The 13,762-nt window shown below is 40.7% G+C and overlaps 1 protein-coding gene across 3 annotated transcripts in view; it reads left to right on the top strand.

Moving 5' to 3' along the window:
* zfpm1 (zinc finger protein, FOG family member 1) overlaps positions 1-13,378 on the top strand; it is an 88,487-nt gene extending 75,109 nt beyond the window's left edge. For 2 of the 3 annotated variants that reach the window (XM_079620060.1, XM_079620061.1), the window contains 5 exons: positions 5,017-5,119; positions 5,210-5,428; positions 7,031-7,261; positions 7,398-7,625; positions 8,626-13,378. In XM_079620060.1, coding sequence (XP_079476186.1) covers positions 5,017-5,119; positions 5,210-5,428; positions 7,031-7,261; positions 7,398-7,625; positions 8,626-10,988 — 3,144 coding nt within the window. In that variant the 3' untranslated portion in view covers positions 10,989-13,378. The remainder of the gene's footprint in view (positions 1-5,016; positions 5,120-5,209; positions 5,429-7,030; positions 7,262-7,397; positions 7,626-8,625) is intronic. The other variant, XR_013798483.1, reaches the window with a different exon arrangement.
* The last annotated feature ends 384 nt before the right edge of the window (positions 13,379-13,762 follow it).

Genomic DNA, 13,762 nt, shown 5'->3' with positions numbered 1-13,762 from the left:
TTTTAATCCAGAAAAATTAAATTTTTGTTCTATCAGGGCTATGACTGATGGTGTGAAATGTGGGAATGATTTAAGGGCCCCCAGAATATGCCTGGTTATGATCACGTTTTACAAATTTTCTGGTTTAGATACTGTTTAGTACATTGCATTCGGCTGGTTTGAACATTGGCAATAATAATAATAAGAAATGTTTCTTGAGCACCAAATCAGCATATGTGAATGATTTCTGAAGGATCATGTGACACTGAAGACTGGAGTAATGATGCTGAAAATTCACGTTTACCGTAAAATATATTCAAATAGAAAACTATTATTTGAAATTGTAATAATATTTTACAATATTACTGTATTTTTGATCAAATAAATGCAGCTTTGGTGATGAGCTTAAGAGACTTCTTTCAAAAACATAAAAAATCTGACTGACCCCAGTCTTCGCTCTTTCAGTTACAGCAAATCAATCCCCAACATACTATGATTGGATTAATTGAATCAATTATTTTGTATAATTTTCTTCTTGATTTTTTTTTTTGTCATTTTCGTTGAACTTTAGTTTGGATTCATCTTTTCCCTCTTATATTTATTATTGAGTATTGTAAGTCAACAAACATTTTTCTTCAGTACTCTCAATAAATTGAGACAATTAACAATGAGTAGACGCCTCATTTACCAATGGCTCTTTTATGCCTTGCACTGGTCCACACCAGGGCTTCTTTTTTTTCACTGGAGGGTGTTGCGTCACAGACCACTGCAGGATTACACATTGTGAGATACATACTGTCATATCTTTAGCAAACACCTTTTAAAACCTTGTTCCGCACTATCATAATGAGCATCGGTTTTAGTGTATTTGCACACCGTTTAATGCGTTAAACATTTACATGCGAAGCATATGGAGTGTGCGTTCCAGAGACGCATACATTATTTCTAAGAATGTCAGAAAGACCGGCCTTTCCTTTGGCGGCTGGAAGATGAGTTCAGTCAGTTGGGTTTTAATTGTCTCTGTAAACCTGGATGGATTTGACTCAGGAGAGAGGGGGTTTATACTGTAGGGTCACAGAGATTTCTCTCTTTAAAGGAGACGGCGAAATATTTTTTTCCCCCCACCGAAAGGAGAAAAAAAAATGCAAAATGAAAATCGTCCAAGAATCATTTGCATTCAACTTTTATCAGAGCGAGAGGAGGACGTTTTTTAGAACGATAACGCCGCGAGTGGCACGCACCAGGCTTGACTGTGAGAGTGTGTTTAAGGTGTTGTGGTATGATGGTGATGCACAAGTGTGTGTTTGTGTGGAAAGGTGCATCTACCTCTTTTCCTGATGGCGTGCGTGTGTAAGGAGGAGAGAGGGAGGGAGGGAGGGGGCTGGTTAATATCAGACCAAATAATTAGATTCGCTATCAGGGCGGCGGCAGCAGTGCGGGGATCAGGCAGATTAAAGCACGGCCGTCGTCATTAATATTCATGAGGGAGCAGGGCTCGGACGAGGGGGCTTAGACTGTTCCTCAAAGCTCCGCACTCGGTGGGGCTTAAAGAGCCGTTCTCAAAGTACCCTAGTTCCTTGTGTGTGAGGGGGTGGGGGGCATATTCAGCAACACCGGGGTTACACTCTAAAACATGTGCCGTTCCTCCTTCACAATAGTCTACTTTCTGATTCCTCCACAGTGTCTTTCAGCCACCCACGCTGAACAGATGTGACAGGACTACATGTCACCTGCGTTTAGACCTGTTACAACAAGAATGTTTCCTCTTTCAAAGTGGAGCCTCATTTAGGGTGTGTTCACACTTCGGTTTGGTTTGCTTGGTTCGTATGGTCCAGATTTAGTCCTGGTCCGCTTAGCGTTCAGATTGGCATTTTTAACACTGAACCTAAAGGTTTGGTTAAACCAGATTGGTCGGCTTTTATGACGTATTGCGTATTTTTTGACAGAACTTACCGAACATCCAAAACAATCCTGTGTGCTGGAATAAATGCGCTTGTTGTATGTGTGTAGCTACATATGATGGTACTTTGACCAGCTGAGAACTTGTGAAGAGCTTATAAAATGTGTGAAGAAGTCAAAACAGCGGCAGGAATCCCTCCGTCACACACATAAACGATCTTCTGCGAGAAGACATTGTTCTGATGCCTGTACTGAACTGTGATGGGCAACATCACGACTATGACGAGTAAAAGCAGGTGTGCATGAGCATTCTGTCCTTTTTAGGGTCTCATATTGCTGTTTTTGGTTAGTTTACATGTCTTTGGTCCGTGTTGCGTTCATAGCATTCGAACCGCACCAGAGTTCGTTTGGAAGTGGACCTTAGTGGTTGTTTGGTGTGCACCAGGGTGACATCACATTTATTCAAATGAACTGCATTAACAGAGCAATCGCACCAGGGTTCGTTTTAATCGAAACAGTGTGAACACTGTTTGCCCAGTCTTTAACATTTGGTTTCAACTTAAACATGGTTTATAAATGGTATGATGTTCAGATACATTTAAGCAGGATTCAGAATTAATACTTAAATGGAAAATAAAATGTTAGAAATAATCATCTTAATACATGTTTAATTAGCAAGTCACAACAGATGTTACTTTTAGTAGACTTATTTTTGCCTATATGCAACATAATTCAGTGTGCGTCTTTGTGAAATATTGGTCATTTTCTACATAGTCTTGCGTTAATTTTTTGCCCGAATGATGTCTGGTCACCTCGCCACTTCCAAATAAAAATAAGGACCCGCTGTGTTTGTCTTGATCGTTTTGAACCGGTTCTTGTTCGCTATTCACAATGGGTCATAACCATTTACATCTTCACTTTACTCCCCGTGTGCGGATCTGTCTGTGTGTCAATATGTGTGTGTGTTTAATTAGAGAGCGCGTTTGTCTGGAAGTGTTTTGTCAAAGGCGAGGGCTGACCAGGCTGCCCTCTCCTTTTGTGAAGCTTAAAGTCGAGTCGTGTTAAATGAGTCTGAAACAAATTAGCAGAAGCACGCAGCACTTATGCCACAGACGGCTCCAGCATTGGGTTTCAAATTAAAACAAAAGGAGCCCTATCTCCTTATCAGCACTAGTTCCCCATGAAATACAATACGGACTGTATCTTCAGGCAAGAACAGACAGATTTAGAAAGAAACCCTTCAGCTGTCCTCCTCTGCGGCCCATCTCTTTTCCTCATCCTCTCGACTGGTGGCTTTTTTATCCCCCTTTACACAGTTGAACTAATGTCTTTTTCATTTTCTCCTGTCTTTAAAGTTGATTTGGTAGCATGTCAGGGATGTAAGGACTAGTCTCCCCAAGGGCATGTCTTTAACTTAGTGTAGCGGAGTGGGAGTGGGAATCTTTTCTTACATATTAGGCTATTAATGAACTTGGCCTGCAGAAATGCTGCCACCTAGTGGAATGGATCAGTCACACTCAAATAATCTGCTCTTAAATGAGACGTGCAATTTTGTGAATTTCAGCCTGAAATCAACCCTTCAGTTCATGCACAGCCTGTTATCAGCACCATATAATGGCTTTATTGTGGTTGGATTGGGATAGACTTTGTCAGTCGTTCTGCTGCTCACTGTGAATACCTGTTAAATCTGACATTGAAAATTACCCGCCAATTTCCCATTAAACATATTAACGCATGCTTGAGCTGAACAATGAAATGATTGTGTGGGAGAGTCCAGGTGTGTTTCTTAGGATATTTGCCAGCTGCCAGTGCCAATACACACTTCCACCTTTGCATACTCTGTTTAGTTTACTGAAAATGTTCAGTTGAAATGGATCCAGTATACCCGCGTGATATCCCCTTTCCTACCGCTCTTGTGAATTTCCTTTGAGATTTTCTGGGGGTCCCTGTGCCAAGTCCCCTATGGTCAGAAGTTAAATTATTAAAAAACTGTTTATTGGTCTGGAAGTGTAGGTCTGCTTGTAAGGTAAAAGAGGTATGCTGCATGCTGAATTTTAATGGCACAGTATCAGGAAGAAGGGATTAAATGTGCATGTGCTTTTTGTATTTCTTTGAACATAATTTAAAACCATTTCTTAAGCTGAAAAAAGTCAGTGTCTCAGATAAACAGGTGGTTTTCTCTTGGAAAGTGCAATTCAAAAGCGGTTTTGTAGTGAATAGGCAGCTGAAAGATTTAGGAATAGTAGTGTAATATAGGAATTAGTAGTGGTTCAACCTTACGGCTGTACTATGCTTTAGAATTAAGGCAAACTAATTAAATATAATAAGTATATATTACTTTGATATTTCTTGAGAAATTGTATGTTCATAAGTTAATCGTGTATTTTTTTTATTTGACTTCATTTCAGGATTCAGTTTAAAGCTACACTGTGTAATTTTTTAAGTTGATTCTTAGCAAAAAACACTTTGTTTTCTTAAAATGATATGTGCTCATCAATGTATAATTACTTCTACTAATCAAGTATTCACGTAAGCGTAGAATCTGCCATTTATAATACATACGAGCGAGTCGCTCGAATGGCGGAAGCCATGTTGCGCCTCCATTTTGCAAATACATTAGCCAAAGAGGGACATACCTGGAAATTCAAGCTTCACCTTTTGCGTTTTTACACTAATGGAGATTACTCATGACTCGGCAGATTTTAAAAAAAAAATACGGCCACCGTAGGAGTTAGAACACCCTCGGAATGGGAGGGGCTAGATAGTAATATTCAGTTGGTAGTCATATACAATTTCACCGCTAGATGGGAGAAAATCCTACACAATGTAGCTTTAAAGTTTTTTAAGCAAATCATCTAAGGAAAGTACTGTGTTAGATATTCCAGCATTATTGACAGATAATTGCATGATGACAAAGTCCTTTCATGCGTATAATAGATGCAAAGGAACCCATTTAAAATTTTCGAAAGGAAATGAGAAATCTTAAGCAGAAATATCTTTCATTTTAGTAAAATAGGGTCTTTTTTATAACCTCTCCGTTGGATTTGCTGCAAGTGTCCCACTGAATCCTCCTCTATCTCTGTGCTTTTAAAATTGCAGGCTGACCTTGTTTTCTTTCTTTCCCTTTGTGTGTTTTAGAGCCATGTAATGTCTCTGGAGTGTGAGGAGCCAGACTGCTGGCTCAGAAGAGTTCCTGTGACCTCAAGCCTCACTGAGTCAAACTGCACCATCTACAGTCAGGGTATGACAAAAAAACAACAACAACACATACACCTCTCATATCCACTACCGTATTAGATGGAGAGTCTAACAGTGACAGTTTGTTTTCCAGGAGGAGGGTTATTCTGTAAGCTGACACAGGAGCTGTCCAGTGGAGATGCTCTTCTGGCAAGGCTGTCCTGCTCCACAGCGGATCATTCGGCAGCGACTCAGACTCGCGGCGTGCGAGTGAAGGAGGAGCCTGTGTATCCCGCTGCTCTGCACACTGAGATCCAGCTCCTCCCACAACAGGCTGGCATGGCTGCCATCTTAGCAACTGCTGTCGTTAATAGTGAGTCACTGCTTGCTGATAAACACAACATGTCTTCACAGTTTCTTGCATTTTTATGAGTGTGTTTACATCTGTGATTAGGGATGGTGGGCCGTGTTTTTGCATATGTGCGTAAATCATGACACATAATGCGTAATAGATAAAATTTAATTCTCAGTTTTATTTAGTTCTACTTCCACTGAAAGTACCTGTTTTTTTAGACACTATAACATGGCAATATTCTTTTAATACTGATTTAATACTGATCATATCATATATCATATTTTTTAAATATACCATGCAAATACAATGGTATATAGATTTGGTAATCATTCAGTAGCAGAGTATATGTGAAGTTTGGGGTAAGTTTTTGTTGTTGTTGCTTTGAAATACATTTATTCAGCAAGGATGAACTAAATGTAAAAGTATTTACTTTTTCAAATAAATGCTGTCCTTTATGAACTTTCTATTCATAAATAACAATCCTGAAATGTTTCCACAAAAATATTAAGCATTAGAACTGTGTTCAACTTTTTCTAAAATCTAATAGAAAACCATTATTTTAAATTGAAAAAATATTTTACAGTTTCTACTGTGTTTTTAATCAAATAAATGCAGCCTTGGTGAACATGAGAGACTTCAATGGTAATTCAAAGTCATTGTGCATTTACTTTGGAAATGAGACGAATACATTTTGTTTTGCATTTTTAAAGTTTCTGGGTGTTGCAAAAATGAATTGACAACGGAGAAGACATTAGTTCAGCCATCAAGCAAAACTGCAAAAATAATGATACTTTTCATACAAGTTATTTTACCATTGAAAAATGACAAGACCTCACCTTTAAGTTGCTTGACATTCATGCCCATCGCCAGTAGGTGGCAGTGTTGTGTCACTTCCGATAGTGGAGGAGTTAATTGGCTGGTACAGCCCTATCTGCAACATCAGCTAAACCACATGAGGAGTGGGAGCGCACACGGACATGCCATGATGAAGACATGAATCACTGTAAATAAGGCTAAAGGGTAAAACATGATCGTGCCCAACTTTGCGCTTCCCGCTGCATTAGCTGGGCTGCAGGTGGATGGATAATTGGGATGTGATGGTCGTTATCAAATATAGCCTGTTCAACATGTGGCCTGACACCAGATCAGCCTGATTACGTGCACTCACTTTTGCGCACATCACAAACTCTATGTGCCCGTTGCCGTGGAGATGATGGAACACTTCTGATTGCTTTCTCTGATTTAGAAATTTGAGTGTATTATGTTTGTGTGTGATTGTATATACAGTGGGTGCATTACTAAACATTGAACATCTCCCATATGGTTAAATAAATGGAGGATATCAGATAAAAGTGGGTTTGAAGAATAAATGAGATAAATATCATGTCAGAAAAACAATATTGCTGTTATGCAAGTATGCATTTTCTAATTAATTAAAGTTTTTATTTCCATAATCCATGTTCTGTCCTTTTATAATGTTCACACAAAGCACAGAAATATCCAACATCATGAAATGAATGGATAACCTTCACTTAACATCCTCTGTGATAAACTATCTTGAAAGGATAATCATTTGTTACCTTTGTTCTTACTAGTCGTATTTTGTGTTTGTGTGTGCAGAGGACATTTTCCCTTGCAAAGACTGTGGGATCTGGTACAGAAGTGAGAGGAATCTTCAGGCCCACCTTATGTACTACTGCGCAAGCCGGCAGAAGCAGCAGACCGCTGCCTCTCCTCCACAGGACAAGCCTAAAGATTCATACCCTAACGAGAGGCTGTGTCCCTTCCCGCAGTGCAACAAAAGCTGCCCCAGTGCCAGCTCTCTGGAGATCCACATGAGAACACACAGCGGTGAGACACTTTCCTGACAGTTTATTCTTTACTTCTTGAAACGGGCATGCTTGCATGAGTATTAACAATGTTTTTGTAAAGTGTCATTTATGTCTGATTTTTAAGTAATTATGTGTGTGTGTTAATGTGTCTCCAGGAGAGCGTCCATTTGTGTGTTTGATTTGCCTGTCAGCTTTCACCACTAAGGCGAACTGTGAGCGACACTTGAAGGTTCACACAGACTCTCAGAATGGTTTGTGTCATGGCTGTGGTTTCATCTCCACAACGCGAGACATCCTGTATAGCCACCTGGTCACCAGTCACATGGTTTGCCAGCCTGGCTCTCAAAGTGAGGTGTACTCACCGAAACCAACACTGGCTGGAGGTAACAGCTCTAATATCTAATATCTTTAATATATATATACATATGTACTTTTAATAAACTGTAAAATTAATAATACAGCATATTAGAATTATGTACAAAATAGGTTTATATATATATATACTGTGTGTATATATATATATATTAGGGGTATAACGGTTCACAAACATGACGGTTCGGTACGTACCACGGTATTAACGGTTTGGTACGGGTTCGGTACAGCAGGAGGGAGAAAACTAAACATAAAATTGCTTATTTTTTTATTAATATCTTTTTTCTTTTTTATAACCAATGTGTATATGTTTAAATAAATTCTATTACAATTAAAACTTTCTTAAGGATAAAAAAATTATATCTTAGCTAATACTGTAAACTAAGGAGCACTTAATTACACATTACTCTAATATTAAAGGTTACAATTAACAACAGAGCCCAAATTTTTAAATTGAGTTGCTATTTATTTTAAGATATAATAATTAACACAAAAAAAACATGTACTTTAAATTTCACATAAGGCAGGTTTTGCAATAACTTCTAAATCTAATTTTAAAGTTCGTTTTCTAATCCAATTCATTTTTTAAATATAATAATTTACACAGTGGCTGTCATAACTTGTTTTTATGACAAATTTATTTAAACATACATTAAATAATCAAGACATTACTAACAGGTTAAGTAAATATAATGAATAGGCTAATATAGTGCATATACTAAATGTTTCTCTCTAGGGTTAATTTCTCTAGTGAACTAACCTGCTGTCAACACTAAATGCCTAAGGTAAATGTAATGCTACGAGAGATATTATTCTCAAGCTGATATCTTTCCCGCAGTTTAATGTCATATTTATAATATATTGAAATATACTGTCTCTGAAACTTTTTCAGAACTATTCATCAGATCTCTCGTGACCTTTAAAAATATTTTTGACATAAGTATTCTTAATCATAAGACTTAAAGGAGTCTTCCTGTATCTGAATGTCTGTCATTTTTTTCTTTGTGACAGGCTTGAGTCCAGGAGACTCTGGCATTGTTCTGAAATGTCAAGTGTGTGGCTACTCTGCTGACACACCTGCCCTACTTCAGCAGCATGTCCACACACACCTGGAAGTGAGGGTTCCAGCTGAGAGGAGCCCCACTCCTCGCCAGAGCAGTCCTCCTTCCTCTGAGCTCCCAGACCTGCAAGACAGGGAGCTTGTTGCCTGCGTGCCCCGACCCGACTCTTCGAGCCCAGGAGCCAATGGCAGCTCGGCCTCTCAAGGCTGCAGTCCCCTCAACCAACTCATCATCAAAGAGGAGCCATGTTCAGACTATGAAACCGATGCAAAGGAAGAAGAACCGGTGGGCAGTCCTCAAGTAAATACTGTGGAGGCAAGCTCATCTCAGTCTAATTCCCCTAAGAGCCCCACCGTGGTGGCAGTTAAGACAGAGCCGGCCAGTCCCACCCCAGGTTCCAGTCCCGCACACTCCGGAACGGGGGGTTCAGTTCTATCTGGAGGGGCGTTGTTTTTACCACAGTACATGTTTAATTCGGAGGCTGCCATAATGCCACAAGCGTCTGAGATATTGGCAAAGATGTCTGAAATGGTTCACAGTAGGCTTAAACAGGGACAAGGACCTGCAGCCGGACAGCAGACCTTCTATCCACCAGGCTCTCCTGCCAGCGTTCAAAAGGGAGCCACTTGCTTTGAATGTGACATCACCTTCAACAACATCAACAACTTCTACGTCCACAAGAGGCTTTACTGCTCCAGCAGGCATCAGCAAGGAGAGGCAGCAGGTGTGACGAAGGAAGGGGCGGTCACTGCAGCTGCTCCTCCTGCTGCCCACGCTGCTTCACCCCAGGCCAGACCGGTCAGTCGTGCGGCTTCGGCCTCTCCTAGCTACCCCGACCCTGCAACAGGAGGCACAGCCTCTGAACCCAAGTTAGTGGAGGTGAAAAGTGAGGATTCAGGGATGAAAGATCTCACCTGCTCGTCTTCCTCGGAGGGAGAGGGACCTGGGGGTGGGCAGGCCAGCGAGGGTAGCCAAAGTCCTAGTGGCTCCGCTGAAGACGCAGACGACGATCCCACTCGCACCTTCTGCCAGGCCTGCAACATTCGCTTCAGTCGTCATGATAACTACATTGTCCACAAGCGATTCTACTGCGCCTCGAGACATGATCCCTCCAACCACCGGCCCCATTCTGGCAAGACCACCTTCCTTCCCCAACCTATCCGCACACGCAAGCGCAAGAAGATGTACGAGATCCACATGGCTCAAACCGAGGCTTTGGCTAATGCCACTGCTTTACCGGCAGCAACAAGTCTTGGGGTAAAACAAGAGGGCCCTGCCATTCCTCCGTTGCCCCAAATGTCCACACCAACACAAAGCTCAAGTCCTGAGGGTGACGGACCCATCGACTTAAGTAAAAGACCCCGACTAAGAGAAAGCCAAAGTGGGGGCAGCATTCCCGCCCTCCCCCTTACTGACTACCACAAGTGCACCGCCTGCAGCATTAGCTTCAACAGCATTGAGAACTACCTGGCCCACAAGACCTACTACTGCCGGGCAACTACCCTGCAACCTCAAACTATGGAGCAACTTAACCGGCTAAAGAGGCCCGCTTCCACCTCACCGAAAAACCGACCTGTGGACCTGCACTCTGATGCCAAAGGGCTTCAGATAGGTAAAACTGCAGTGGTTGCGCATCCATCCACCATGCTTGGCTCTGAATCCACCCCTCCACATGTGCAGGGAGCAAAGACCCCAAGCACCTCCCCAGTGATGTGTCCCTACTGCCCTCCCAACAAACTGCTGACCTGTGATCTGATGGAGCATTTTAAAACGACTCATGGTCTGGTGCTGACACTACAGCAACATCTCGAGGCGCAGTCCGCTGGAGTCAGTCCCAGTTCTAGCCTAAGCCCTAGGGAAGGAGCTCCTCTCACCCCTCCTAAACCAAGCCCTCGGCCCCATAAGGACAGTGTGAATGGCCGGAGCATCAAGTTGGAAGCAACCTCTCCTTCCTTACCTGTACTTAATGGAAGTCCAGTAGAACCTCAGTCTGTGGGGTCTGGCTCTCCAAAAGCCGTACCCCCTGCCCTCTCCCCTACAGGAGTAACTGTATCACCTGTGCCTGAAGCGCTAAGAGAGGTTGGGCAGCTAGGCCACATCCCATTGCCCACACTCCTCCCTGAAAAGGCGGTCCTTGCTATAAACCACGCCCACACAACTCCGGCCATGCCTAAAACACCCCTCGCCTCACCCGTGCAGAATGGGAACACACGCTACTGCCGGCTGTGTAACATCAAATTCAGCAGCCTCTCCACTTTCATTGCACACAAAAAATACTACTGTTCCTCTCACAGTGCGGAACATGTCAAGTGAGCCCTCTACCTGGTCAATTCTGCCATTCCTCTAATGCATAGAAGTGCCAATCACGGCACTGCCCGACCTGATCTGGACAGAGCATGATAGCGGGACTGTTACTAGCCAGATACAGAGGTCTTCATGCCGACCATGTTATCTGGAGTTGTTACTATGGTAACTTATTACATGTTATGGGTCAAGTTTTTATCACACTAAGAGATGAGACTACCTGCACACAGAATGTGCCCCACTGACCTATTCCCACATTTCTGCAGACTTCTCATTTCACTTCTAAGTTTAGAAATCTGCTGATGGAAAGTAACCCTTTAATTAGCTTTTGAAAATGGTGTTTTAATCACTCCTATGTTTTTATGTTCCTTCTAATCAATGATGGCATTGTATATTTGTAAAAGATTGTTTGTCTGAGCCATTTTTGTTTTTTTGTTCTAAATTGCTGATTTGAGGTCAATTCTGACCCCTAGTGGAGGTCTCTATAGAACCCAGTCGGCAGATTTTTGTCAATACACTGACTCAAAAAGATTTAGTAAAAAATACTGAGTAACTCAGTTGAAATGTCACCTGGTTACCAGTTCAAGATGAAAGAAAAAATGTGAAGAAACTATTTATCATTTGATTCCTAATGCATTTCATGAGTTAAATACTACCTAGTTTCTTTTTATAGAAATATTTTTTTGCTTTAATACTGTCAAAAGGAACCATTTCAATCTTAAGTGTGGTGTATTTTCTTGGTTCTTGAATATGTCATATTTTACTTTTTTTTGCATTGATCAATGGGACTTGAGAAGTAATTCTGTAAGTGTTGGTCTAGCACGGGAGAAGACGGCACAAACTATTCTGTCTCAGTATTTGGTCTTGGCTCCCAGACAGACGTTTTCCATCAGATGGGTGTGCATTTCGGATCTAAGGACTGTCGTAGGGTTTTCGGGTTTGGATTTCAAACAGTGTACGATGTTTGTTCTGTATCTAGTCACCAGCTCACCTTGTCTTTGTCCCTAACAAAAAAATCTTCACTGCTTCAAATCCAAAACCCTTTTGACCTGCTGAAAAGTGCCATCTGTAATCTGACAAACTGTCATGGACATGCAAAGAAAGGCATGTTTGTTTGGTCTTTTTTTTCCTTTTTACGTTAAAATGAAGTATAGCATAGAAGATTCATATCAATATCTTGCACACTGTTGAATAATGTTGAAGGCCACTGAAAGCAAGAGAATTGGAAACTGACTCATTGCTTGTATTGCTTCTTTCTTAAACTGGCAACGCGTCACTCTTGTCCTTCTCTCGTTTGCTTTGTTTCTCTCATTCTCGATGACTCAGTGACGTTTTATGCTCCTCTACATGTGCGTGTATGTTGAAAAGAACAGCGTCATGCAATCTATTCTCCTGTTCAGGCTACCTTGGCAAAGCCTTAACAAAGACTCTTGTCACTATGTCCTAAACAACGGGTCACTTATGTCCACAATGCTCGTCACTCTCCCCCACTAAGTGGACTTTGTGTATGTTACAAATGGTGTTTTCCCATTTCCTGTGTTACAAAAAAAAAAAAACCTCAGTCATCTCTGCGGTAAGAACAGGAACATGCAAAACTGCGTGCAAATGAGAAAAGTTTAAATTTCTCTCTGCTGTTGTGGTTTGAAACGGTGCTGCAACCGTCAACAACACATACAGGGGCGTTTACAATTCCATTGTTTTATCATTTAGCGACTGTCACAAGTCTAAAAGACCAGTGCTGAAAACCTTTGACCTTTCCAGATCCCTTTTCTATTGCACTGTGTTGTACAAAAATGCTGAATGTTTTAGTTATAGAAGCTTTTTTGTATGTATTTATGTTTTTACAGCACTTTTTCTTGTCCAAACCTATCCCCGAAGGACTTACTCGTGAATTTAGAACATTTTAACACAAGTGAAAGGTAATTAAAATACTTTGTGAATAATTAAAAATGTTGATGGAAAAATAATGAATGTCAACCTTTTTCTTTGTTTTTGTTTTTTTGTTTGTTTTGTTTTGTTTTTAATTTCAGCTACAAAAAGTTCCACTACACACTTGTCCAAACTATGCATGGGAAATAAAGAGTCCAGAAGGACATTCAAAGTGCAAGAGAACTTGTCGTACTCTTCTCTCTCCAAGTGGTTTGTAGACTGTGATACAACACATTCTGCATTTTGGGAACTTTGCATAGCAATTTTTTATGACGAGACTTGTTTATTTTTCCCTTTGGCTGAACAGTTTGACACACAATGTTTATATTGGAGGAACATTTTACTTTTATGTGTTAGAGAACAATAATCAAATTTAAAAATGTAAATTATGCCATTCCTCATGTCATTCAAGGTCTGTATGTTTTTTCTTTGTTTAGTGGAACACTAAAGAAAATATTTATTTAGAAGAACATCCAGACTGCTTTTTTCCCACGAACTAAAGCGGTGTTTTCTACTGTCGAGCTCCACAAAAGCAGATAAAAGCCCCATTCCAAGTCTTATAAAACTATACTTTAATGTGTAAACTTTAGTCAAGACTAAAATTAATGTTTGAGCTGTTTTAACTGCAACTTGCACTGACAAATCTTAAAATTTGCTATTGTTTTGTCTCAAGATGCACACCAGTAATATATTTTTCTAAGGCATGTTTATAAAAGCTACTTAAACGTCCTAATTGAACTAAGGCCTAATCCTGTCTTCATCTAAACCCTGTCCGTGAAACCAGGCCATAAGCGAACTATCATGCCTTTTGCTGTTTTTTTTTTTTTTTTTTTTTTTTTTTTTAGAACTTGACA

The sequence above is a fragment of the Phoxinus phoxinus genome (assembly GCF_949152265.1).
Source record: "Phoxinus phoxinus genome assembly, chromosome: 8".
Taxonomy (NCBI): Eukaryota; Metazoa; Chordata; class Actinopteri; order Cypriniformes; family Leuciscidae; genus Phoxinus; species Phoxinus phoxinus.
This window is presented reverse-complemented; position numbering and strand designations above follow the sequence as displayed.